Source organism: Phyllostomus discolor, chromosome 12 (genome assembly GCF_004126475.2).
Source record: "Phyllostomus discolor isolate MPI-MPIP mPhyDis1 chromosome 12, mPhyDis1.pri.v3, whole genome shotgun sequence".
NCBI lineage: Eukaryota > Metazoa > Chordata > Mammalia > Chiroptera > Phyllostomidae > Phyllostomus > Phyllostomus discolor.
In genome coordinates, this window is record NC_040914.2 from 34,093,055 (window position 1) to 34,116,879 (window position 23,825).

The 23,825-nt window shown below is 50.2% G+C and overlaps 1 protein-coding gene across 1 annotated transcript in view; it reads left to right on the top strand.

Moving 5' to 3' along the window:
* Positions 1-1,198: 1,198 nt before the first annotated feature.
* Positions 1,199-23,825, top strand: part of MTMR10 (myotubularin related protein 10) — a 38,066-nt gene continuing 15,439 nt past the window's right edge. Inside the window, exons 1-7 of the mRNA XM_028502404.2 lie at positions 1,199-1,395; positions 1,939-1,999; positions 9,189-9,325; positions 9,451-9,523; positions 10,009-10,151; positions 16,461-16,551; positions 22,471-22,642. Coding sequence (XP_028358205.1) covers positions 1,336-1,395; positions 1,939-1,999; positions 9,189-9,325; positions 9,451-9,523; positions 10,009-10,151; positions 16,461-16,551; positions 22,471-22,642 — 737 coding nt within the window. The 5' untranslated portion in view covers positions 1,199-1,335. The remainder of the gene's footprint in view (positions 1,396-1,938; positions 2,000-9,188; positions 9,326-9,450; positions 9,524-10,008; positions 10,152-16,460; positions 16,552-22,470; positions 22,643-23,825) is intronic.

Below are 23,825 nucleotides of genomic sequence, written 5' to 3' on the forward strand. Positions count from 1 at the left end.
GTCTAGTCTCAACGAAAAGGTTCACGGAAATGTAACACCATCAGCCTTCTTCCACCAAAGGCTGCTCCAGGTCAGAAATACATGAGCTTCAGAAATTTGTTAAGAGTTTCAGGAACACTGAAGTGCGTCTGTCCTTTGCAATGAATGGGCAGATTATTTGGTCCATTGCCTGTGGAAGCCCCTACTCTGCTAGGGCTTTTGATCACTTAGCCGCTGCTCACTTACATCCTTACATGCAAGGAACAAAAAGAAAAGAAAGGAGGTAACTCGCTTAATACCTTTTTTCTACATTAAAGTTCAATAAGGAGGGTAGAAGTAAACAAACGAAATCGAGGGGTCAGGGTAGGCTGCCAATGTCATCAGTCAGCAGTGACCACGGCCCCCCAAGTGTGGGCATCCCGGGGAAATGGGCCGTCAGCTCGGCGGGCAGGACATCCCGGTCCCGAAGCTCCGCGCGGAGATACCATTCAGGTGGTGGAAGACAGTCTCGCCTCGGTGAGGGACATCTAAAGGGGCTTTATATGCGGTACCAACCGCGGTGAACGTCTGAGGAGGGTCACCACCGACGGCACCTGTTCCCTTTCATAGAGTGGGTCCCTCACGAGCTGGGCCACACCAGGGCACCAGAGTCCCTTCCCTCCCCCCAGGCTCCTCCTGAGGACTTCAAACAAGGATCGCGCCAGCTGCATGACTAACGAGCAATAGTCAAGAGAGCTGTCCTAGGAAAAGACGGACAGTCGCGACAGAGGATGTCTTGAGCCAACGTCCACGGTCAAAGGCCAACGCCCCCTTGTTCCGTGTCCCCGCGGGCCGCCGTAGGTCCCTGGGGGGTGGGGGGGAGGTTGCCTGATTCCTGCGGGCCACCGTAGGTCCCTGGGGGCCGCCATGACCCCCGTGGGCCGCCGTAAGGGCGCCCTTCTCAGTTTATGCTCCCAAGATGGCTACCGGGCAGTGCTCCCCCCGGCGCTCTCTCTGAGGAGGTCTCGGCGGCGAGTGTGGGGCGCAAACTCTGCGTTCCGGCGCCAGCGCGGCCTAGAGGCGGGGAGCGGCCGGCCGGCGCTGCGCGCTCCGTCTTGGGGCGGGGCGACAGGCCCCTTCCGGGGATGGGCTCCGGCGTCCGAGTCGGACCGACTCGGCCCTGGCTCCTCCCCGCTCGGGCGGGCGCTCCGCGGTGTCCCCGCCCGCCAGTCCGCCCGGCCCGGCTGGCGGCAGACGGGCCCTGGGCAGCCGCACGGGGAGCTGTAAGCCCGCGGGCGTCGGGAGGCGTCTGCACTGCCGCTGGCCCGCGGCGGGTCCCGGGCTGCTACCCGGCCGGGGTGAAAAGGCAGCGGCACCATGTTCTCCCTCAAGCCGCCCAGACCCACGTTCAAGTCCTACCTCCTGCCGCCGCCCCAGGTAAACAACCCCCTTCCAGCGAGCGACCCTGTCCTCGAAGATTCCGGGTAGCCGCCGGGCCGGCCCGCGGGAGCGGGGGAATCCGGGAGGCCATCGCCGTCCCCCTGTCCCCAGCCGCGCGGCTGCCCCCACTGGCTCGGCAAAAACTTCTAAAACTCCGCCGCAGCCATTCTGTGCCCAGTGACCTGCCGTCCGTAGTTTTGTCGTGTGACGAGACTCAAGGGAGCGTCCGGAGCTGGGTTTGTTAGCCCGGCGACGGTCCGCACCGCGACCGCCAGTGTGATTGCGTCGCTTGTGGGCACCTGGTAGAGGAGGATACCTGTCTGTCATTAGGCAGTTTTACTATTTTATTGTCAAACTCCCGAGCCGATAGTGAGCCGATCTTAAAAAGAACTCGGTAAAAATGTGAAAGAATGTAAGGGCCGGGGATGGGGGCGGATCTATGTCTGTCGCATATGTCATCCCTTAGAACACAAAGTTTGCTTTAGTATCTCATGGGGAGGAAAAGTTTTTATTCTGATTTATTTTGCTCGTGTATTTCAGACTGACGATAAGATTAATTCGGAACCGAAGATTAAAAAACTGGAACCAGTCCTTTTGCCAGGTAAACGTAATGGGTTTGGGTCCAATGTTATACCTCTGACTAGTACCATGTGAGCAACTTTCCTCCTCTTTTAGCTTTAAACTTTATCCAGTCAAAAATCTAACCAGTGAGGGAGGAAAAAAAGAAAAAGAAAAAGAAAAAGAATAATTTGCTTACAATTAAACATTAGAAAGTAATAATTGATATTTGTCTTTGCAAATGTAAGCATCATAGAAAATTGTCAAGAATGTGACCACCTGCTTTCCTGTCTCCTGAAGTGTTTTTATTTTTAAAGATTTTATTTGTTTGTTTGTTTATAGAGGGGAAGGAAAGGGAAGTGGGAAATAGCAATGTATGTTTGCCTCTAGAGCGCCCCCTGCTGGGGACCTGGCCTGCAACCCAGGTGTGTGCCCTGACTGGGAATCGAACAGGCAACGCTTTGGTTTGCAGCCAGCTCTTAATCCACTGAGCCACACCAGCCAGGGCTCAGAGTGTTTTTTTTTTTTTTTTTTTTTTTTTTTTTTTAGATTTTATTTATTTATTTTTAGGGAGGGAAGGAAGGGGGGAGAGAGAGAGGGAGAGAGGGAGAGAGGGAGAGAGAAACAGAAACATCAATGTACAGTTGCTGGGGGTTATGGCCTGCAACCCAGGAATGTACCCTGGCTGGGAATCGAACCTGGGACACTTTGGTTCCCAGCCCGCGCTCAATCCACTGAGCTACGCCAGCCAGGGCTCAGAGTGGTGTTTTTTTTTTTTTTTTTTCCATTTTATTTTATTTTATTCATTGTTCAAGTACAGTTTTCTCCCTTTTACTCCCAATCCAGCCCACTCCCCCAGATTGTTTTTAAAATGCCCTCCAGTTGTTTAGGTTGTGAAAGCTTCTCTGCCCTTCTTGTCTGTCTGCAGCTTTATGAGTTGATGACCAGTAGTCGGATCATCATTTCAATAGTGTGAAGAGCCCTTTCCATGGTGGCAGGGTCTCTGTGCCAGTAACAAAGCTTAGGGAACTTTGCATCTCCTACTTGGCAAATGTCAGCTGTATTTGCAAGTTTACTTGTTTCCCTTTAGAAAGGCGAGGCACTTCCCAACAGAGGAGCTGTTGACGTGTGGGGGCCCCTGGTTCCTCGCTGCAGGGGCTGTTCTGTGCGGTGTAGGACATGCATGACATATCGGGCCTTTACCTGCTAGATGCTGGGGGTGCCCCCCTCCCTGCTCCTGGTGGCGACACCCAGCGCATCGCCAGCATTGACGGAATGACTTTTTCATTTTCCTCTCAGGGGAGAAGAGCTGGGTTAGAACAAAGGGTGCTTTAGAGAATCTTGGAGATGGACGTAGGCATTGGCAGGAGATAGTAGTTTGTTTTTAAAGTATGTGAGCTCTTTGATTGGTATTTTGAATTGTATAATAATTAGGAAAAGTCCGTTGTTCACTGCAACTGTTGGGGGAAGTAGCCAGATGCTTAGGAGAGCCCGGTCTAAGCCCGAAATACAGTCAGACACCAGTTTGTATGGCTCCGGTGACGTTTAAAAATCTTAGTCGCTGCTCCATACTAAATCGAGTGAAATGATTCAACTCGTATTGTAGTCATTGAATAAATATGGAACCTTTAAACTTAGTGCTTTAAAATGTGAAATGTTAAATAGGAGCAAAACACCAACCGTTAAAACCATCAACCGTGGTGGAGACTCACAATTTAAAGTTGTTTTAAACTTTAGTATGGGAGTTAGTTAAAATTTGTTGTCTTGATTTTGTTCTTGCTTTTCACCCAGACCGTGTGTGCTAAATCACCCTTTGTGCGCTCTCAGAGCGAACACTAGAACTACTCGGTAACCTTTGCTCCCCGTGTTTGTGGGGTTTTAGGCTTAGTCACCCCAGGCGTGGGCCAGCGTACGGCAACCAGTGATCCTCTGCTGAGCCCTTGAACTTCGGCTTCATTTACTTTGAACAGCCCGCTCTCAGGCTTTGGTTGTCCCCTTCCGATGCTGTGATTTGACACTAGTCAACAACATGGTCTGAGCTGCAGGTACAGTGCTTGATTTTTAGAAACAGGCTTTTATATTGGATTGGATTGGGAAAGTGTCAATATCAATCAGCCTGCAGAACTTTTCACTGAAGGGTCATCCATGCTGTGAAACTAACTAAAAACTTGCCTTTCTACAAAAAAGGCAGAGTTTTCTAGGGAAGATGTAAGCTTACTTCCTAACCGTGAGTGGGTCACTTGTCCTAGAAATCACAGCTGAGTCTGGATCTTCTGGCCCGTGTTAATTTTTTACACTGGGCCTGCATTTGCATACACAGCGGCGCTGGCACCCTGCCTTATGTTTGCGCTTAACCTGTTCCTTACAGAGGGGTGAGCCAGCCCTGAGTTAGTGTGTTTGCCACCATCTCATCCTCCTTTCCCCATGCTCCCTGCCAGGCTCTCTGTTCCCGTCTGTGCCCATCCTGTCACCTCTCTGACTGCCATGGGAAGCTCCTTTGCTCCCCCTTTGCTCTGCAGCCGCTGCCCCGCCCATGAGATCTGGAACACAAGTGCAAGTGAGCAAAGCCTTGGCGATCTGGCCTTCTCCAGTCAGAAACCAGGGGACAACTTGGGCAGGTCGCCTGTGGCTTTACATGGGCGCACAGAACAAGGAGTCATTGTTCCGAGACATAGCATTGCATGCTATGCTTTGGCGTGATGCCTTCGGTTCAAGGATATCCTACTTCAGTTGCCCACAGTTTGAACTTGTAATTCAATAAGCAGACGAAAATTAGAACACAAAATCAATTGTTTATTTGCGTGCTCAGTTACAGAGTGCTCTGTCGGAACTTAACAACTCAAATTTCAAATGATCCTCATCTCTTATGAAGCAGAGAAAACAGAAGAAACTAATAATTTAATTTACATTGTGCTCATAATTTTCAACTTGCCTGGTTCATGAAACTCCGTAAGGTGGAGATTGTACCTAATTCAGCCTTGTGGCTCCGGTGCCTAGCGCAGTCTGCACTGAGGTGCCGAGTGAGCGGAAGACCTCCTCAGACCATCTGCTTAAGTCGCCGCCGTAGCGGTGCGCACGTGTGTGCCCACTCCCAGACCACGCTCAGCTGGAGCCGTAGAGGAAGAGTGTCATTTTATGCCAGCGCGTCTCTGCCCTTCCTCAGAGCCACGCTGCTCGAGAAAATTATAGCCGAGCCTGGCATTGAAGTGCAGCACCCAGTGAGCACCACTAGCTTTGCCTAGGCTTTCTCTTCATCTCCCATCGTTTCGTGACTTGCGTTGTTTTGATGATTGTGTCACAGATGCATAAAATTGCCCCAGTCCCTTTGAAAGCAGGGTGAGTGGGTGTGTTGGGCATGTTTGTCGCAGCAAGTATTGCTAGGTTATGCTCGTGTCTTTTGTTTTGTAGCTGCAGGTCAGTGCAGTAAGCATGTGGGCGTACTGGGTGCCTGGCTGTGTGCTGAATGGGGAAGTGCTGGACGAGGTGTGTGCCCAGGTCACGCAGCAGGACCTCGTGCAAACCACGCTGCCTGCAGAGAGGGTAGAAGGTTGGGGTCAGGGGTTCCCGGGTCCAGCCTGGGCCTGGCTGGCATCAGTCAGAGCTGGATGAAGGCTCGGCCAGCCCTTGGTCAAATGGAGAAAAATAGGAAAAATGCAGCTTTCTCTTCTGTCGAGCTCAACTGATTTGATGTGAAGGATTGTGTTTTATTCTGAAGTTATGTCCTTCCAACTTGTTTAGTGTAGGTAGGTTCTTTTGTTAAAAGATAGTAATAGTAGCTGCGGCTTTCTAAAAAGTTTTTTTTTTAAAACTTTATTTTATTTTTAGAGAGGAAGGGAAGGAGAAAGAGAGGGGGAGAAACATCAATGTGTGGTTGCCTCTTGCACGCCCCCTACTGGGGACCTGGCCTGCAACCCAGGCATGTGCCCTGCCTGGGAATTGAACCAGTGACCCTTTCCTTTGCAGGCCCATGCTCAGTCCATTGAATTATACCAGCCAGGGCTTTCTAAAAAGTTTTTAAGTTATCAAAATAAAAGATTAAGAGATCTGTTGGTTTCCTGAATAATTTTTGTAGTTTACCTGATTTGTGGAATCTGACCCTGGAAACCACTCAGTTAAATTATTATAATATTATAGGTATAGTTTAGCATGAGTTACTTTGGGTGCCTGGGAGTCTCCACTGTCTTCTGAAAAGTGTACCCTCCCTTGTTTAACAAATTGTCCTTCCCCTTCTCTGTCCAGCCTTGCGTTGTAGTGTGGCCACCCGCCCCCAGCCCCCAAGCCTGGACACAGGTTTGCCTGGGGCACGTTCCCAGTGGTACTACGGGCTGCCTTTGTGGTAGCCCTGCCAGTGGCTGTCGACCCAAAGGGTCTGTGCAGGACAGTGAGGTCGTATCGAGGGAGGCAGGGACCCACATCGAGGGCTGCATTTTCCTCAGGTCTCGCCAACGCAAAGCACAGATTGCTGCTTTTTACTGAGCTACTTCTTAGGCAGGTTTCTGACCTTTTCCACTAAGATCTTTACGTGGCACGTAGCCTACTGGTCACTCCTTGTAACAACCCCATCAGGTAGGTAGGTAGCAGTTGTCTCATTTGACAGAGCAGTGACTGGAGTTGCAGAGGGTAAGCGGCGCAGTGTCTTGCCACTAGGAAGGGCAGAACGGCAGCCCTGAGCCCCCTCCCAGGCCGTGCCTGTAACCACCAAGCAGCAGGGCCTTCCTGACTGCACAGGTGGCCTTGGGCCACAGAGTCACGCTTTGGAACTGGGTGGTGTGGATGGGATGTCAGCCTAGGTGCACCAGTGAGGTAGAAAGAGCTCGGCCCTTGGCTCTGTCCTTTCCACGGCAGTGACACATTTTGCCCCAGCTTAAGGAGCACTTGCAGACCATTTCGACTGCTAGAAAGTGGAATGTCTTTGCAGGCAGGGCACTTCCTGTTGCTGGTGGAGCTGAAGCAGAGGCTGGTGGAGTGCCAAGCGGCTTTGTCACAAGGATGTGAAATTCTCTTCTGACCCTGGGACCTGATCTTGGAGGGGGGTACGGGGCAGGGCGTGGCGAGGAAGCCTTGAGGTGCTGTGGCTGACAGTGAGTGAGCCTGCGGTAATCCTTCAGCAGGTACCGAGTGAGTGAGTGAGTGAGTGTGAGGTCCTGCTTCTGGCAGAGGAGCCCAAAGCTGGAAAAGATGGGCGCCTGCCCTGGACCATTCCAGTTCTCTGGGGAAACGCTGCAGGAGAGGAAGGCAGAGGTGCTGAGGGCTGCGAGGAAGGTCACCGCAGCCAGCTGTGGGGGAAGGACTCCCACTCTGCGTCTGGAGCACCTGCCGAGCCTCAGCCCCTGTGGTCAGGCTGCGAGTCAGCTCCACTGGTTCCCTCTTCCCGTCTGCGGGACCAGCAGCATCTTCATTGCTGGGGTTCACTGTTCAGTTGACAGTGAGTGCACTGATTGTCAGCGTCTTCTGTGATCAGATCAGAGAAGCATTCGAACACAGGGCCCTCTGGAAAATGGAAACACAGGTTGTTGGGTTGCTGCCGTGTATATTTTTTGCATGTTCATCACACGGGTGGGCCGTTTACACACTGCTTTTGTTTTCGGCCTCACTGGAAGTCCTGCTTCCTCACCTGGATTGCACACCCTTTAGGTAAAGACTTCCTTTGCTGGATGATTCAGGTTGTTTGATACCTTTTTTTGTAGCTAGGCTTTAGAGATGATTGGGGACTGATTTTGTAGTATTTTGAATCACAGATGCAGATACCTTGCTTTAGGAAGAGCAAAGGACTTGGAACTGTGAACATTGCAACCAACTGCAGGATCCTAGGGTTAGGTTCGTACCTCCTCCTGGGGCTGTCGGTTTGGAGCTCTCCGCCTCCCGGGCGGTTGCCGCGGGAGTGTGGGCCAGCGTTCTGTGACCCCCTCCCTCCCTCCCGAGCGTCAGTCCGCCTGGGCCTTGCAGCACCTACTCAGACACTGGCCGTGAGCCTCCGTGAGTAAAAGCCTGCTTAAACAGGGCCAAGTTCAACTCTTGAACCTCTCTAATTTGCTGACTCTCCACCCTGCTGACCTCTGCACTGTTTCTCTGTACAGGAGTCCCCCCTAATCTGGTTCTGCTTTCCACAGTTTCAGTTACCCATGGTCAGCCATAGTCTCATACTACACAGAACAGTCCAGAAATGAACAGTTCACGATTCATAAATTTTAAATTGTGCACTGGTCTGAATGGCACGATGAAGTCTCTTGCTGTCCTGCTCCGTCCCTCCTGGGATGTGAATCAGCTCTTTGTTCAGCGTCCTCACGCTGTGTCACTTAGCCGTTTAGAGGATTCTTTTGTTTTGTTTTGTTTTGTTTGTTTAATTGATTTGAGAGAGAGAGGAAGGGGGAGAGAAGGAGAAGAGAAAGACAGCCACTTATTCATGCATTCATTGGCTGATTCTTGTATGTGCCCTGACTGGGATCGAACCCGCAGCCCGGGTTCATTGGATGATGCTCCAGCCAGTTGAGCTCCCTTGCCAGGGTGAGCATTGTTTTGAGGCTGTCATTGGAACCTTTGTGAAGTGGTAGGTGTTCCGGGGGCTTGTCCACAAACAGGTTCTGTCTGTTTCTGTGAAAGGTTTTTAAACTGACAGAAACAGACAATGTAGTTCAGTATCCTAACTTTTAACTTTTAGTTTCTTGTTTTATTTTTTCATCTTCCCTTTTAACTCTAAGTGTTATCACCAACTAAGTTATAATTTGAATGCAGAGGGAAATCTGATTTGGATTTATGGAATATATTTAAAATAAATAGATTGCATGTTTAACTTTGAGGTTAAAGCTGAACTCTTTCTCATTCCTTACAAAATCAATCAAAAACATTGGTTTGGGGGATCTAGCTGCATGTTAATAACATAGAAGCATTCCATCACATATGCCCTGAAAGAGAAGGAGGTGTTCATTTCTTCTCCAGAGTTCCTTCCAGTGAGGAGAGGCCGAGCATGCTGACCTGGGCACAGCCTCTCTGACTGTGCTGTCCATTGCAGGCGTCAGAGCCCGTCGTGCTGCAGTGTTTGTCTCTTATGCCAGGGCAGGAGGCCTGGTTGACGCTTGCCGTTGGGAGGGTGAGGGTGCTCACGGCTCTGGGGAGCCTTCGGTGTTCCCTCTTACTGTTATCATCGAGAAACGCTCCCTCTTAGTCACACAGCGACCGCTGACATTTCAGCATGCAGTTGCAGCTCACACAATGCTGTTGTTCTTTTTTTAAAGGAGAAATTGTTGTAAACGAAGTCAATTTTGTGAGAAAATGCATTGCCACAGACACCAGTCAGTACGATTTATGGGGAAAGCTGATCTGCACCAACTTCAAAATCTCCTTCATCACAGACGACCCGATGCCACTGCAGGTGCGTTGGTCTGCGTGCTGCTTCCTTGTGTCACGGCTCCTGACTCTGGAAGGAAGTTAGGGCTCGTATGACCATCTCGGGGTTATTGGGAAAAGAATTAACGTGAACGTAACTTTGTGTTTCAGAAATTCCACTTCAGAAACCTCCTTCTTGGTGAACACGATGTCCCGTTAACGTGCATTGAGCAGATCGTCACAGGTACATATCATGCTTTCCTCCGTGCATAAAGCCGACACTACTCCCCTGGAAGAACTGTGTGCAGATAATTCAGATGCTTGGGTTGGAATTTTATTTCTGTAGGTTTTTTTCCTTTTTTTGCAGTCCTAAGAACATTACTAAAAGAGATCAAGAAATTGTTTTAAAATGGAGATACAGAATTTATAGCTTTTTATATTTTCTAGTACTTGTTCTCTTCAGATGAAAATTGTAACCGTAAAATGTATTCAGAGGGTGGTGGTTGGTGTGCAAAGAATCATGTGAAATAACTAAAAGCGAAGTTAGAACTGGTCCTCCAAAGCTCTAGGAGTCACAGACAGACACATGCGTGAGTCCAGCAAAGCAGCGCTCAAGGGGAGGGGCGGCCTTCCAGTGGTTGTTACTCAGGCTTGGTTCGAGTTTTAAAGAGTGAGGAACAAGAAGGAATTTTTTCACATTTTAATCTTTTTTCATGTTTTCTTTTTTAGTAAATGACCATAAGAGGAAGCAGAAAGTCCTAGGCCCCAACCAGAAACTGAAGTTTAATCCAACGGAGTTGATTATTTACTGTAAAGATTTCAGAATTGTCAGATTTCGCTTTGACGAGTCAGGTCCTGAAAGTGCCAAAAAGGTAACACTTTTTTCTGGTTCAGCTTTGTCAGGTTCTGGGTTTTGCATTATGCTTACCAATTTCAGTTCTCTGTGGTAGTTCTGATTTCTCAGTTGCTTAGAATTTTTTTTTTTTTAGGGGAGGCTGTCACATATGTTAATAGAACTATTTCCTTGGATTAGTTTATGGCTGCTTTAAAATATTCTATATAATTTTCTTATCAGCTCCTAAAATATTAAAAAGTATCATGTGGAGACTAGTATTTTTTTTACATTAAGATTATTTAATAAAGAGATTGAAAAGATGGAGCTATATTATGAGTTTTGGTAGGACCTTTAATTTAGTACCTCAGCACTTTACCACTAAACTTTATCAGCAAACTAAGAGGTAGACTTAGTCATATAAGGGTTAGGCAGATGAAGAGTAAGGGGAGGGGCCTAGTGAGCAGTAGTGTTTCAAAGAAATCTTAGTGGGTTCACCTGAGTGACATTCCACAGGGGCAGCCAAAAGCTAGGGGCTTTTTAATTGGCTTGTCTCCCCTCTCGTCCCCTGCCTTCCAGGGGAACATTTGTTGCCTATTCATGGAGTCAGAATCAAGGGCAGAAATCCCCACTTCAGATCCACGTTTTGACCTCTGCAGAGGAGGGAAGCTGGTGGACCCAGTGCCTCCGCATGTCTGGTCCGTAGTGCAGCAGATGTGGAGAGTAATAACAGAGCTCCTGGAGAAGCCTGCTCCTGTCTGCAGAGAAGAGAGGGACAGTGTTGTAGTGAGGCAGGAAGTCGCTTTCTCAAAAGTGAGGTAGCTTTGGCCCCACCAGAAACTGGGTGTATTTGTTTTCCGTGAACAGTAGACTCACTGCAATAAATTTTCTGTTGTTATCAGAAGTTGTTGTCAGAATGGTCTTAAGGCAGCTGCCTACATATCTACTTTGGTCAGGAGATGGTAGATTTATTTTTAGAGCTAGAATCAACAGTTTCTTCACAGGAAGACAGCAAGCATGAGATGAATATCTGAAAACATATGACAACTTGGACTAGATTGTCCAGCACAGGGGTCTGTGGCTAAAAGTTTTCACACGAAGTCCGTGAATCCACGTGTCAGCTTGCTACGTTACTGAAAGTCCAGCTGGGTAACTCTGAAGGCCCCTTTTAGCTGTTCAGGTCTGCAGTTTGTTTTTTTGGCATTTTACTAATTTAAGATGCCTAGTCTCATATAGAAAGGCTTTATATTAGTTAGGTGGTAAACGCTGTGTAAAATATTCTAGCCAAGTTACTTTTTTAAAAATTTTATTTATTTATTTTTAGAGAGGGGGGAAGGGAGAGAGAAAGAGAGGGAGAGAAACATCAATGTGTGGTTGCCTCTTGCATGCCCACTACTGGGGACCTGGCCTGCAACCCAGGCATGTGCCCTGACTGGGAATCGAACCAGTGACCCTTTGGTTCGCAGGCTGGTGCTCAATCCACTGAGCCACGCCCATCAGGGCCAAGTTACTTTCTTGACCTTAAATACATGTAGTAATTTAATCGAGTAAAACATTAAGAATCTCTGTGAAAACTCTGACTTCAGAATGTGTAGCATCTCAGGGACAGGGACAGCACAGAACCTAGGAAACGGAGTTGGAACAGAGATTTCTTACATAAGAACTTGATGCAGTGGGTTCATATTCCCAGAAAGTTGACATCTCTCCCAATCGCCTACATTTTTCAGATGACACTATTTCAGCAATTGGAAATCATCATAATTTGGCTTGGTTCTCGAGCCATCTAGATGACTTGGTGTGAGACAGTGGGCTAAGTGAGTTGAGAAAATAAAGCATGAACACGTGAAAATTAAAGGAACAGTATAGAGTGGCAACATAAAAGATGTTCCCTCACAATTGGTCAGTTGCCAAATGAGTGACACAGAGTAAATGCCCTGGAAAGTCAGGCTGTCCTTTGCCTGCTGCGCTGCTTCTCGGTGGCCAGGGGCCCCATTGAACTGTGTGCACAGACCAGCCTGGTTCCACTTGTTGTGCCCTCTCTTCCCAAGACCAGGCTTCTGGCGCGAATCCTTTCCCCACTGTCTGAAAATATAAAAAGCGTGTCACCGCAGACCCAAAAGAAATACTGTTTTTGTTTTTTGTACAGTCATAGGCGGGACATGCAGGGAATATATAGGCAATAAGAATATAAATAGAACAGTTTTCCCCTGGTTTACAAGTCTTCAAACACAGAGGGTCACATCACATGTGGCTGCCAAAGCTTAATTCTTTGTGAGTTAAAGGCAAAATTCTAGCATTCTTCTATTTCAAGGGGAAGTTTTCATCTAAAATTAGGTGACAAGTTGGGAAGCTACAGATTGATTTTATCTCCTTGAAACTTTGAATGCTAAGTTCTCTCTGGAAATGCTTTGACTTTAAAAGTTGTTTTAAAATGACCAGATGCATGTTCAGCGTTCTCTGGTGGGTGAACTGTTGATTAGCTTTGAAATACTGAAAGCCTTTACATTTCTGTTTGAAATATGAAATCCTAAAATGCTAAACTGATTCCCATGTTCTTAGACATTGAGGGAAAGCCTTCTGTGGTCTAGCTGGCGGCCCAAAATTGTGCTAAGACAAAACGAGACGCCTTCACCCTCCTGGCCCCGGGCGGTGACAGGCACAGAAGAAGGACACTGGGAGAGGCCGGGGTGGGATTGGACAGTGCAGAGCTGGACAGCTAGTGTCAAAGCAGCTGGGAGCCACCATTTCATTTTGAAGAGCCCTTGCTCGCAGCAGGATAAAAAATTGTTTTTAACGATTTATCACTCGTAGTACATACGTCACTTTATGTATGTGTAGAGATGGTCAGTGGGACGCATAGCCTTCGCTTCTTCATTTTACTCTCCCATGAGCTGGCCGTGAATCGCCTGCCTAGGCACACGTGCCACAAGCGAAAATTCAGCTCTTCTCCTCGGAGGCAGTTGGCCTCCCCTGGCCTGTCGTTTTTGCCCTGAGTCGGAGACTGACTTCTCGGTGGCTTTCAGACCGCAGACGTCCAGGAAGGCGGTTTGCTTTCCGTGCCAGGACTTGGTGAGGGTCGGCCTGCTCCTGGGCTGCCCTCCAGCTGGTCTGAGAGGGGAAGCCGCCACCCGTGGGTGCTCCGGTCTCTGCCCAGACAAGAACGTCCGTCTGCCTTGGTCCGAAAATCACTCCCCCACAATAAAGTATCTACCATCATTTAATGTTTGTAGTACCAAGGTTTTCTTCATTTCCCCTGATAGCCAGGGCACGCAAACTATTTCACAGGCAGTTTTTAAAGATGTAGAGTTTTTCTAAAAATTTTGAAGCTTAGGGAGTATGTTACAAAATTAGAATAAATTTGTGTGAAAGAGACCTACTTTTTAAGGTGATGGGAGCTAGGAATGTGGACGGAGGCTGTTAAAATAGTGAGCATGAAAAAGCTCAGCAAAGAGGACTCCTGGCCCGCTGTCTCTCCCCAGAGTACCCCAAGCCAGCAACCCGAACGCAGCCCAGATAACACAAGTTGGATGGGCTTTGCCTGCATGCCCGGAGATACCTCGTACCCTGGTGCCACGAGCAGATACCCACACTTGTAATTCCTCTGCCGAACAACCAGTTCAGGTTGTGCCCCCTTCCCCCAGGGCAGCCACCTGCATGTGATCAGCCAATGAGTCCCAGCTCCGCATCGGAACTTGCGTGCTGTCAGGCATGCCCTTCGCCCCCCAGCTGGCAGAGAAGCGTGTTGTGCTGTGGTTGAGGGCTCGTAGAAGCGGGCTCCCCCGGGTTGTGCCCAGCAGCTAGCTTTTGTTTGGTTTTGCTTTAAGGCCCTACAAAACGTTCTGTAACCCGTGATATATGACTGACTTTTGTGAGGACAAGGCCTGTGACTGCTTTCTAAAAGTCTTACAGGGGGTAATACAGCATTACCAGCCTGCAGCGTTTTCCTTACATTAGTGACTGATTTTGCCAATGAGTGTTTTTAGTGTAGCTGCTGGTAAGCACACAGCACCTCCAGAAGGCTACTGAGAGACGGCCGGGACAGAGGGGTCTCCAGGCCTTTCCTTGGCTCCGCCCAGACAGTGCCCCTGGTCTGTCTCTACATTACTAACCCGCTCCCTCCTTCCCTCTCTGTAGCGCTTCATCGCCCTTCCCTCTGGACTTCCCTTCTCCGGTAGCGCTCAGAGTGATCTAACTTAGTATGGTTTTTCTTATTTCTCTTATTATCATCTGTCCTCCCCACTAGAATGTAAGCTTCATGAGGTCAGGCGTTTGTTCCTGTTGGCTGCAGCAGAATGAATGAGAGGCGTGGCACCTGCCCTGGATAAATTGGACATGATGGAAGGGCAATAACCCCTGTGCCTTACTTTTTATTGACACTCATAACTGCTACGGGAATATCTTGGCAGTACAGCTACCCGAGTGCAGTTCGCCTAAGGAACACATTATACCGGGGTGCTGTTGTACAGGGACAACAGGGAACGGTGAGACGCCTCGGTCTTGGAAGCCTGTCAGGGATTAGAGTCAGATGGAGGCGACAGGTTCACAGAGAGCCTGGTGGGCTGAGCGGTGGGGAAGGACTTCCCGAGCAGAGTGTGGCAGAGATGATGGCCGGGGCCGGGTCAGACAGAACATGTGCAGGGACACTGAGGGGCTGGTGGGAGGGTGGGGGCGTCTGGGGTGGGGAGCCAGTGTGTGCAGAATCAAGAGGAAGATTGAATTTGTTATGGAGGCATCTGGGAGCCACAGCTAATTATCCGGAGAGCAGACTGGTTGGTCAGAATCGCATCTTTGCAAGGGAGTTCTTAGTGTTGTGGGTTTGTTTCAGAATGTAGGGAAGCCCACAGAGATGCCGTCAGGTGAGTGTGGCTGCAGGCTGTGGCTGTGGCAGTGCAGGGAAATGGGGCAGAAATGAAAAATGACCTTGAGGAAAGTACGACAGAGCTTATACACCCCACACGGGGCCCAGAGGACAAGGAGGCGGTAAGACTGTGTCCGGGTGCAGCTTTTGGCCGCTGCTGCAGAACTGCTGGCGGGGAGACTGCCAGGCAGGGCGGGGCGGGGCGGGGGCCAAGGTGGGGGCCCCCAGAGCAGGCTCTCCAGCAGGCGTTGAGGGAGAGAAAAACGACATGATTTCAGGAAGTTTGTCGCTGTTGTTTTTAGTCAAAACTAAAACTAATGATAACTGATGTCTTCTCAGCTGTATATTTTAGAAAGGCAGGAAACATTACTCTTTAGAAGGCTTTTTAGTTGTATTTTAAACAGGAAGCTAATATGTACCTACTAGTTAATAGAATTTGCATCAACCCACCCCAGACTAACAATTAACAACTTTCCTTGCTTGCTTGCTGTCAAAAGTATATCATACTGGCTTCATGCTCTTCCTTCTAAATGATACTTAATCTTTTTCAGTAAGATTTTCTGTATTCTCTCCTTGCATATGTCCTAAGTTTCTTTTTTCTTCTTGCTCACTTAAGACTGCTTCCTGCCACCATCCAGTCCAGGGCTGTGTCGGCACAGGGCATTCTGTCCAGCAGCAGTTGAGAGTAGGAAGAACCAGACTGCGCATGTGGAACTCCTGCAGGGCCACGCGTGCATTGAGACTGTTAACTCCCATCGTGGCCGTGGATACTGTCTTCACAATGCAGGGGCGCCACCCGAGGCCCAGAGAGAGGAGTTGGCCCCCACAGGTCCTGTGGCTGGTGCTGGGCGGAGCGAGGCGGTGCTGTGAGGTTCAAAAGCCGGCGCCTTCCACCCCAGGCCTGTGTTGGCCCGTTTTACTGAAACGCGCAGTTTTGTTTTTTATGTGCTTCTTTGAGCTACCCGTGCATTTTGGAGTTTCTCACTCATTTTTAAAATCTTTTTGTGATTGTGGATTTTCTATTAAGGCTGTGTTATTTTTGATTCATGAGGTATGAACATTACATTTTCATGCCTTCCATTATGCCGCCCAGATTGCTGGTGTTAGGGTATTGCAGTCCACCAAAAGTGCAAGTTTTTTCTCTTTTGTTTTTAGGAGTAGATGTGTCACTGCCTTTTGGGAGAATGCCTCTGTAGTTTTCAAGTGTCATTTATTTGAATAAAATTACTTGCCTGTTAAAATTCAACTCAGCAAACACTCACTGAATACTTTCCACCTACTCACTGAGGATTGAACAATGTCTTAAGGGCACGACAGTGAGTGAGACACCTGGCCTTGAGGAGCTCTTTCACCTTCTAGGTCAGCAGGAAAATGTGTAGATAAGGGTCTGTAACCACTGCCCCGAGACGCTCCCAGTAACCAAGGCCTGATTGTGCATTTCATTTAACTGAGTGTGTTAACGTCAAATTCTAAATGTAGAATTTTTCCTAGGTATGCCTTGCAATAGCTCATTATTCCCAGCCAACAGACCTCCAGCTACTCTTTGCATTTGAATATGTTGGGAAAAAATACCACAATTCAGGTAAATATGAAAATATTCAATATTGTCACTAACTTTACATTGTGTACGTTTTATGTTATGTTTCTCAGAAGCCCCCTACCGCCTGGGCAATAGTGATTGTGGAGTTGTTAGCATCACGGCCGTGAGAGAGGCGCGGGCCCTGTGCACTGAGGGAGACAGCACTTGTCGGCTGTTTCCTCCGAGGGGGCCGGGGAGACCCCGTGAGCAGTCGCGGGCACAGGGGCCGTGCAGTGTCTCCCTGCCGTCCTTGGCGTGTGTGTTCTGATGAAAGAAGCGTTCTCCCCCGTTTGGTTGGTAGCTTGAGTTAATCCTACCTGTTAAGAAAAGTGGTAGACAGTGAAGATATTTGAAAGGCATGATCTTTTTTGACAAAGTGTGATTCCATGCAAAAGCGGAAGAGGTTAAACTCTGTAGGGGACTTCATTAAGACGGTCAGATGGTGACTTCACACTTTGGGGTAAGACTGGTGGAAGGAAGAAGAGCGCTTGTCCAGAGGACAGGTGTGTTCGAGGCAGATTTTACAGACGTGAAAGAGTTCTGCCACATATCTGTGTCAGCAGTGACATGATCAAGGACAATGCCAGGTGCTCCTGTAACTCTTGCATTCTTTTTCTATACTAATGTAATTGGAATCAGCCACTTTTAAAAACCTTGTAAAAGGATAGAGGGTAAATGAAGAGGTCATGGCTTGTATTAGCCCCTTGTGGGTCGGTGACCGCATGTCAGCTCGCTCACCGAGTCATGTGGTCTTCCCACTCTGCACGGGAGAAAAGTAAATCAGCTACATGTTTAGAGTGAAAGATCCATTCATCCAGCGTGGTCTGGAGGGGACCTTATAAATTATTCATTGTACGGGTCTTTCCATTCTGTTCCCTCCGAACATATGGTGGCAATTTACATACTCTGTAGAATGCAAGTATGTGGCAGGGTCGCTCCAGTATAAGTGCACTGGAGTGCAGGAGCAGTGTGCAGCGTCCGCAGATGCATGAGGCAGGCGCCAGTGTGGCTTCACCGCTTTGAAAGACACTTGTGCAGTGTCCTTCATAGATGGTATGTGAAGGTCACGGCACTGTGTGGGAGTTGTACCACATGGTTTTGGTAACTTAGTTCTTCTTACTGAAATACAACTAACTGCAACCTAGATTTGAGCGATAGTTGAATTTTAAAGTTTACTTACTTCTTAATGTAAAGAAAATGCACTTCCTGTCCTGCCCTGCCAGTTAGAGGAGCATTCCTTTGCGTCATCAGTGAGCTGTGGACTGTGATCATCAGGGTTGTTGTCAAGGACAGGAGCTAAAATGAGTTTCAAGTGCTGCAGGAGTTGTAGGAGAGTCTGATTCCCGCTTAAGTTTCTCAATGGTCCAGACCAGTTCTTGATGCCCCTTTTTTCTGTTCGAAATGGTTGAGTCCAGGGTAACGCTCTGTGCTTCCCACAGTAGCGCAGTGCCTGGAGCTCAGCACACACAGCCAGCCTTACTGCGCACCAGGTGAGCTGACTCCTGCTTCGGTTACTTTTCCCAGGTTTCCCCCTCCGTCCTTGTAGACATGTCTGTGTTAACAGTTTGTTTATTCAACCCATACTCTCCTGCTGCATTTTCTCTCTCTCTCTTTTTAAAGATTTCTTTATTTTTAGAGAGAGGGGAAGAGAGGGAGAGAAACATCCATCTGCGGTTGTTGCCTCTTGTGCGGCCCCTTCTGGGGATCTGGCCCACAACCCAGGCAGGTGCTCTGACTGGGAATTGAACCGGTGACACTTTGGTTCACAGACCAGCGCTCAATCCACTGAGCCACACCAGCCAGGACTGCATTTTCTTATGTGCATCTGTTGGTTCTGTGTCTGCTTTTGTATACCTTGTTGATGAAATTGACAAGTAATACTTAAAATATTCAGGAGCACTTTATATTACATCCTTTAGACTCCTCCACCTTTGACAGTACTTCATAAACATAACACTTGGCCAAGGGTTTGTTACGGTTCCTCATTGGGTAGCAGCCTTCAATATCCTTCCGTGCTGTTGCAGAAGCACACGCTGCATCTTTAAGATCAAAAGAAGCCTGAGATTTCCACACACTGCATTGACATCTTGACTCATTGGCTGGATTAAAGAAGTCCTTTTTGCAGGCAGGGAGGTGACAAAGCTGTCTCCACACATAAGACCTGAACTTAGAGAAGGTCCCATGCAATTACGGAGGAAAGGAATCTTGTAGATGGCCCTGGGCCTTCCGAGGTTTTCTTCTCAGAAACTCAGCATCTCGCGTGAGTGACAAACCATCTCTGAGAAGCTCTGCAGTCACTCGGGTGCTTCTGCAAGGTGGCTGGAGTTCAGGAACAGCCGCTGCGAGGCACAGCCCTCCAGGTCCTTCCCATCACATCACAGGGGGGGCCGGTGTGGAGAACAGGGCTCCTTTTGTTCCCTTTGAACTTGAAAGAAACCACAAGGACTCTGTTTTCATCAGTCAGGTTATTCTTGGGCAGACAATGTCCAGAAAGCACAGGCTCATCTTTGTTAGAAAATTGATAAAATGTCAGATACGCTCCTGCAGAAAATCTCACGAAGCAACCCGCAGCCTCAGTGCTGGCAGCCCCAGTCACAGCAGACCTCGTGCCGGGACACAATGGGGTGCATGCTGAAGTCAGCAGGTCGACTCACAGCAGAAAGTGCACGTTTTCAGTGACGTTTATTTTGTTAGGTAAATTTGTGTGCATTTTATTAACACAGGTCTTGATACCAGGTTTTCCTTGTGATGCTTATTTGGAAGCCACTTACAGAGCACACAGTGCATTTGAAGCAGTGCTCGCCAGTTCTTTTCAGATTCGCAGTGCAGCTGTAAACGTCATGATGGGTGCAGGCTAGTAGTTCCTCGCCGGCCACATGCCCCTGGAGGGGCTCTGGGAAGCATGGCCACACTGGCTCCGCCCCGGCCTGCAGGTCCCCGTCTCCTGTTGGAGCCACTGAGCTGGCGCTCCTCTGTCAGACTTCTTAGTGACTGCCGTCTGTTTCTTGCCTCCTTCACATCTGATTTCTGCGGCACCACCACGGTGGCAGGCTTTCATCTCACACGTGCGCTGCTTTTGTTGTCTGTGCTGTGGCCTGCGGCCATTCTAAATGGGAGAGGGGCCTCTCCGAGGTCATCTCTGCACAGTCTTGGGCAGACTTCTGAACTGTGCCACAAAAGGGAGCCAAGGCCAGGAGCACCCGGACTCAGGGTTCACTGTTAGTTGGCTGAGGAGCTGTGTCCTCAAACCTGTCGGCCCACTGTGAGGGGACTCAGATCTTCGTGAGGTGAGCAGCTCCACCGGCCTGCTGCCGCGACCCCTGTGAGCAATGTGGGTCTGATCCGTCTGTGGGGCGGGCCGCAGGCCTCGTCAGGCCTTTGGGGGTTTCTGGAGGATATTCCAGTTTCCAGACTCTGTAACGCCGGGCCGAGGGTCAGCTACACGTTCTATATAAGGTCTCACCGAAGAAGGTGCAGAACCTGAAAAAGACCTGGTCCTGGTGCTTGAGAGGCGGACAGGTTTTGAACCAGTGAAATCAATAAAATAGCAAAAACTGCAGGATCCTGTAGGTCCTTGCCCTTCACAAACAGCAGTGTGTTCCCAGCCTAGCTCGCTGAAGTCTGTAACTTCAAAACCCCGAAGAGTGTTCCGTTTCAGACCCTCAGCTAGGAGCGTGCTGCCAGGCTAGTCACGGTGCCTTCAGAAGTCTTGCACGCGTGCTCTGCACTTGTGGTGGTGGTTGTCTGCTTGTGCGGCGAGGACGGCTGGCACAGTGTCAAGTGGTCACGGTGACGGCGGGCCTCGTCTGTGCCTGGCTTTAGTGAGGGTGACGTGTGCTCTGGGTTTCTGATAAATCCCCTGGTCAAGTTAAGGAAATTCCCTTCTATTCTGATTTCCCAAAGTTTTTGTTTTAAATCATGAACAGGGGTTAAACTCTGTCAGTTGTTTTTCTGCACTTACAAGCTAATCACAGGGTTTCTTCCCCTTTAATTTGGTCATGTGATGAATGACTTAGGTTTCCTGACATTGACTGTCTTTCTGTGGGTGTGGTCCTCTGGACCATGTGTTACAGAGTGGGCCTTGCCTGGGGTTCCGTGAAGGGTCTGTGTCCTGGAGAGGTCACGACTCCTGAAGCTCCTTCCCGTCTTGTTACCCTAAAGGAGGCTGTGGGGGGAGGGCAGGGGAGACTCCAGGATTTGTGCTTAGAGTTAGCACTTTAATTTTAACAAGTTCTGCCAAACTCAGAGTCACTGGGTAATTAGTTTTATTTAATTTTAATTTCAGTTTACATAGCCCAAGGAGCTAGTGGTTACTGTTGGGGGCAGCGCAGACCAAGAGTCCAGGCCCAGCTAACTTTCCAGCCCCTCACGTGCCATCCCTCACACACCCAGCGTCCTCACTCGCTGACGCTGTGTAGTCACGTGTGTCGATCATGCTCTGCCTGCCCAGCAAGCCTGCCCTCTCCTCACCAGCCCCCCGGCAGCGTCTGGCTCATTCCCCAGGACTCTGTGCAGACGGGTCAGGTCGTGAGACCTTTCCTGCCCCCGCCTCGGTCTCCCCAGTGAGCTGGGCCTTCTGCTGCCGCCCTGTCATCCCACCTGTGCCTCCAGCACCCTGCGACCAGTGTCGGTGCTAGACATCAGGTCTGAGCTGTGCTTTCCCGTTCAGGCCTCAGCGCCGTAGGGTCTCAGAAAACACCTGTCCTGCACTGGGTGCTAATGACCAGTGTTGGCGTGGGTGTGGCTGATTCATAGGGCAGTGGAGGGTGTTTCGTGGCTGCAGGGGGCAGTGGGGGTCAGGGAATAACAAGACGTCAAGGTCAGATCAGTTCTGTGAGGGAAGCCATGTAGGTTTGGTTGATTTGGTTGGAAAAGGAGCACGATCAGAAGTTTGGGACAATGGTGCAGCATCGTGAAAGCATGTTTTCCGGGAAGTGGTCACGTGGCAAGTTTGGGCAGTTTTGGGTGCAGCACAGCAGCGTGCCAGGGATGCAGCTGGGAGACCTGCCACAGCTGCAGCCCTCACAGCAAGATACTGGGCCGGGAGAGACATGCCATCTGTCACCCAGATGGGCAGGGTGGATGAAGCCGAGTGTTGGGACACCTTTGTACCTTGGGAGTCCCTCTGCAGGCTCTCCCGAGGCTGCGGGGGTGCTCCCCAGGGAGAGAGGGCTCCTCGCTGTGGAACTTCAAGTCCAGGCACTTTGCACTGAAATTCCAAATGGACTGGCGCTCCGGTGGAGTATAAGGAGTCCCTGTGAGCTTGTCCAAGGAAAACCACGTACCCTGGAAGACAAGAGTTTTATAATGAGCCATAGGAAAGGGTCGGGAGGTCACTATTAGCACGGCAGTGGGTTTGATGGCTTAAGAACAGATGTCTGTTGGATGCATCTATTTTTCCAGGTGAAGTGTGGAGAAAATGAGCAGCGACTTGGGTTCTCCACAGTTTAGGACGGGGGGCAGGGGGCGGGGGGAGGTGAGGGCAGCTCGAGGATGGCTTCCGTAGACCAGCAGGGGTACAAGTCGGTGGACGTGAAGGAGAAAAGACACAGCGAGGAAGCTTGGGCAGTGGCCATCATTCCTCACTGGGGAGGGGGGTCAGTAAAAGGGAGCAGGGACGGTCTTCTGAGCCCAGCGCGCCTGTGTAGGTTGGAAGGTGTCGGAACAGAACCTGGCAGGGGTGGACAGCCAAAGGGTGCCACAGGAGTTGGGGAAGGGGTGAGGACAGGAGGGCCTGAGGTGTCCTGAGAGAGAAGGGCCGCCACTTGGGCAGGATGGCTGGGAAAAGGACGATGGTCCAGGAGAGACTAAGGGACCAGCAGGGAGGAGGCGCCGCCTCTGTGGGGACTGGCGAGAGGAGGCACTGAGAAGGGATGCTGTGTCACTGTTAAAAACAGCTAACCAGATTGCTCTTTCTTGTAGCCAACAAAGTTAATGGGGTGCCCACGGGAGGCGGCGGTGGAGCTGGAGGGGGCGGCAGCCAGAAAACCCCGCTGTTCGAGACCTACTCCGACTGGGACCGAGAGATCAAGAGGACGGGCGCCGCCGGGTGGAGAGTCTGCTCCATCAACGAGGGCTACATGGTCTCCACGTGGTGAGTCCAGGGGCGCAGCACCGTGCGCAGCCGGGAGGGACCCCTCAGGAGTGACGGTCACACTGCTGTCTCTGGTGACTTTCAGGCTGCGGTGGGTGGCCCGTTTGTCTTTAATGCTGCCTTCACGCATGGTTCGTGTGGGAGGAGAGGGCTCTCTGAACATGACGACAGCGCCCGTGTCCACCGGCAAACTGGCAGTCCTCCCGCACTGCCGTTGCTCATGCAGTCGGTGTCTGTGTGTGTCTGTGCCTTGTAAAGGCCTCTTGTCCTCCGTTTGTTCAGGCCGGGAACACGGTGAACTCGTCTGGCGTGACTCTTGGGCCTTTTTGTGGATGACAGGCTCCTCCCACCCTCTTTCTTACTAGCCCTTTGTTTGGTGACGGAGCCGGGCCACTTGTGCTGTGGAGTTTTCCACACTCAGGGTGGTGCCGTTTTTGTGCCAGCGCTGCCCTCCAGCGTGCTCCTCTGCCTGCAGCGCTTCCTGTAGGCCGTTAGCCGGCCCCGGGGCTCCCTGGCTGCGGCTCAGGGTTTTGGGAAGAACGCCTCGGTGGGCGGTGCCATGCACCTGCTGCTGTGTCGCTGGGTCCGGCATCTCTGGGTTGCTGAGGGACAGGGCCCGGTGGCGGGTGGCCCGGTCCTGCGCTACAGAGGTCCCTCCTGGGGCTGTCGCTGCCCCTGGTTTTCTTCAGCGGTGATGGCCAGTGCTGTCGGTCAGGCGCTCACTCTGCCATCCCTCCGGCAGACCTCCCTCCCGTCAGCTTGTTAGGGCCCGGGAGCACAGCTGTGCTTGGACAGCACGGGGCTTCGGGCACCAAAGCCCACAGAATCGGGAACCCACCTACACCTTTCAGCTCCCCACACTTAGCCACTGATAGCCTGCCTGACCAGAAGCCTCACTGATAACTTAACCGGTCTGTTGAGATGCATTTCATATGTTACATGTATCATGAACTGCATTAAAGTAAGCTGGAGAAAAGAGAATACTACTGAGAAAGGCATAAGGAAGAGACGGTATTCTTCCTTCTACTGTATTCCATCTACTGCAGTCACTGAAAAACCCCCAATGTAAGTGGACCCCTGCAGGTCAAACTGTGTTGCTCATAGGTCTATGGTATGTGTTTGCCCTTCTCCCTTCACCTGACCAGTTGTAAGATCAGTGAGCGGATTCCCGAGAATCCTCCTA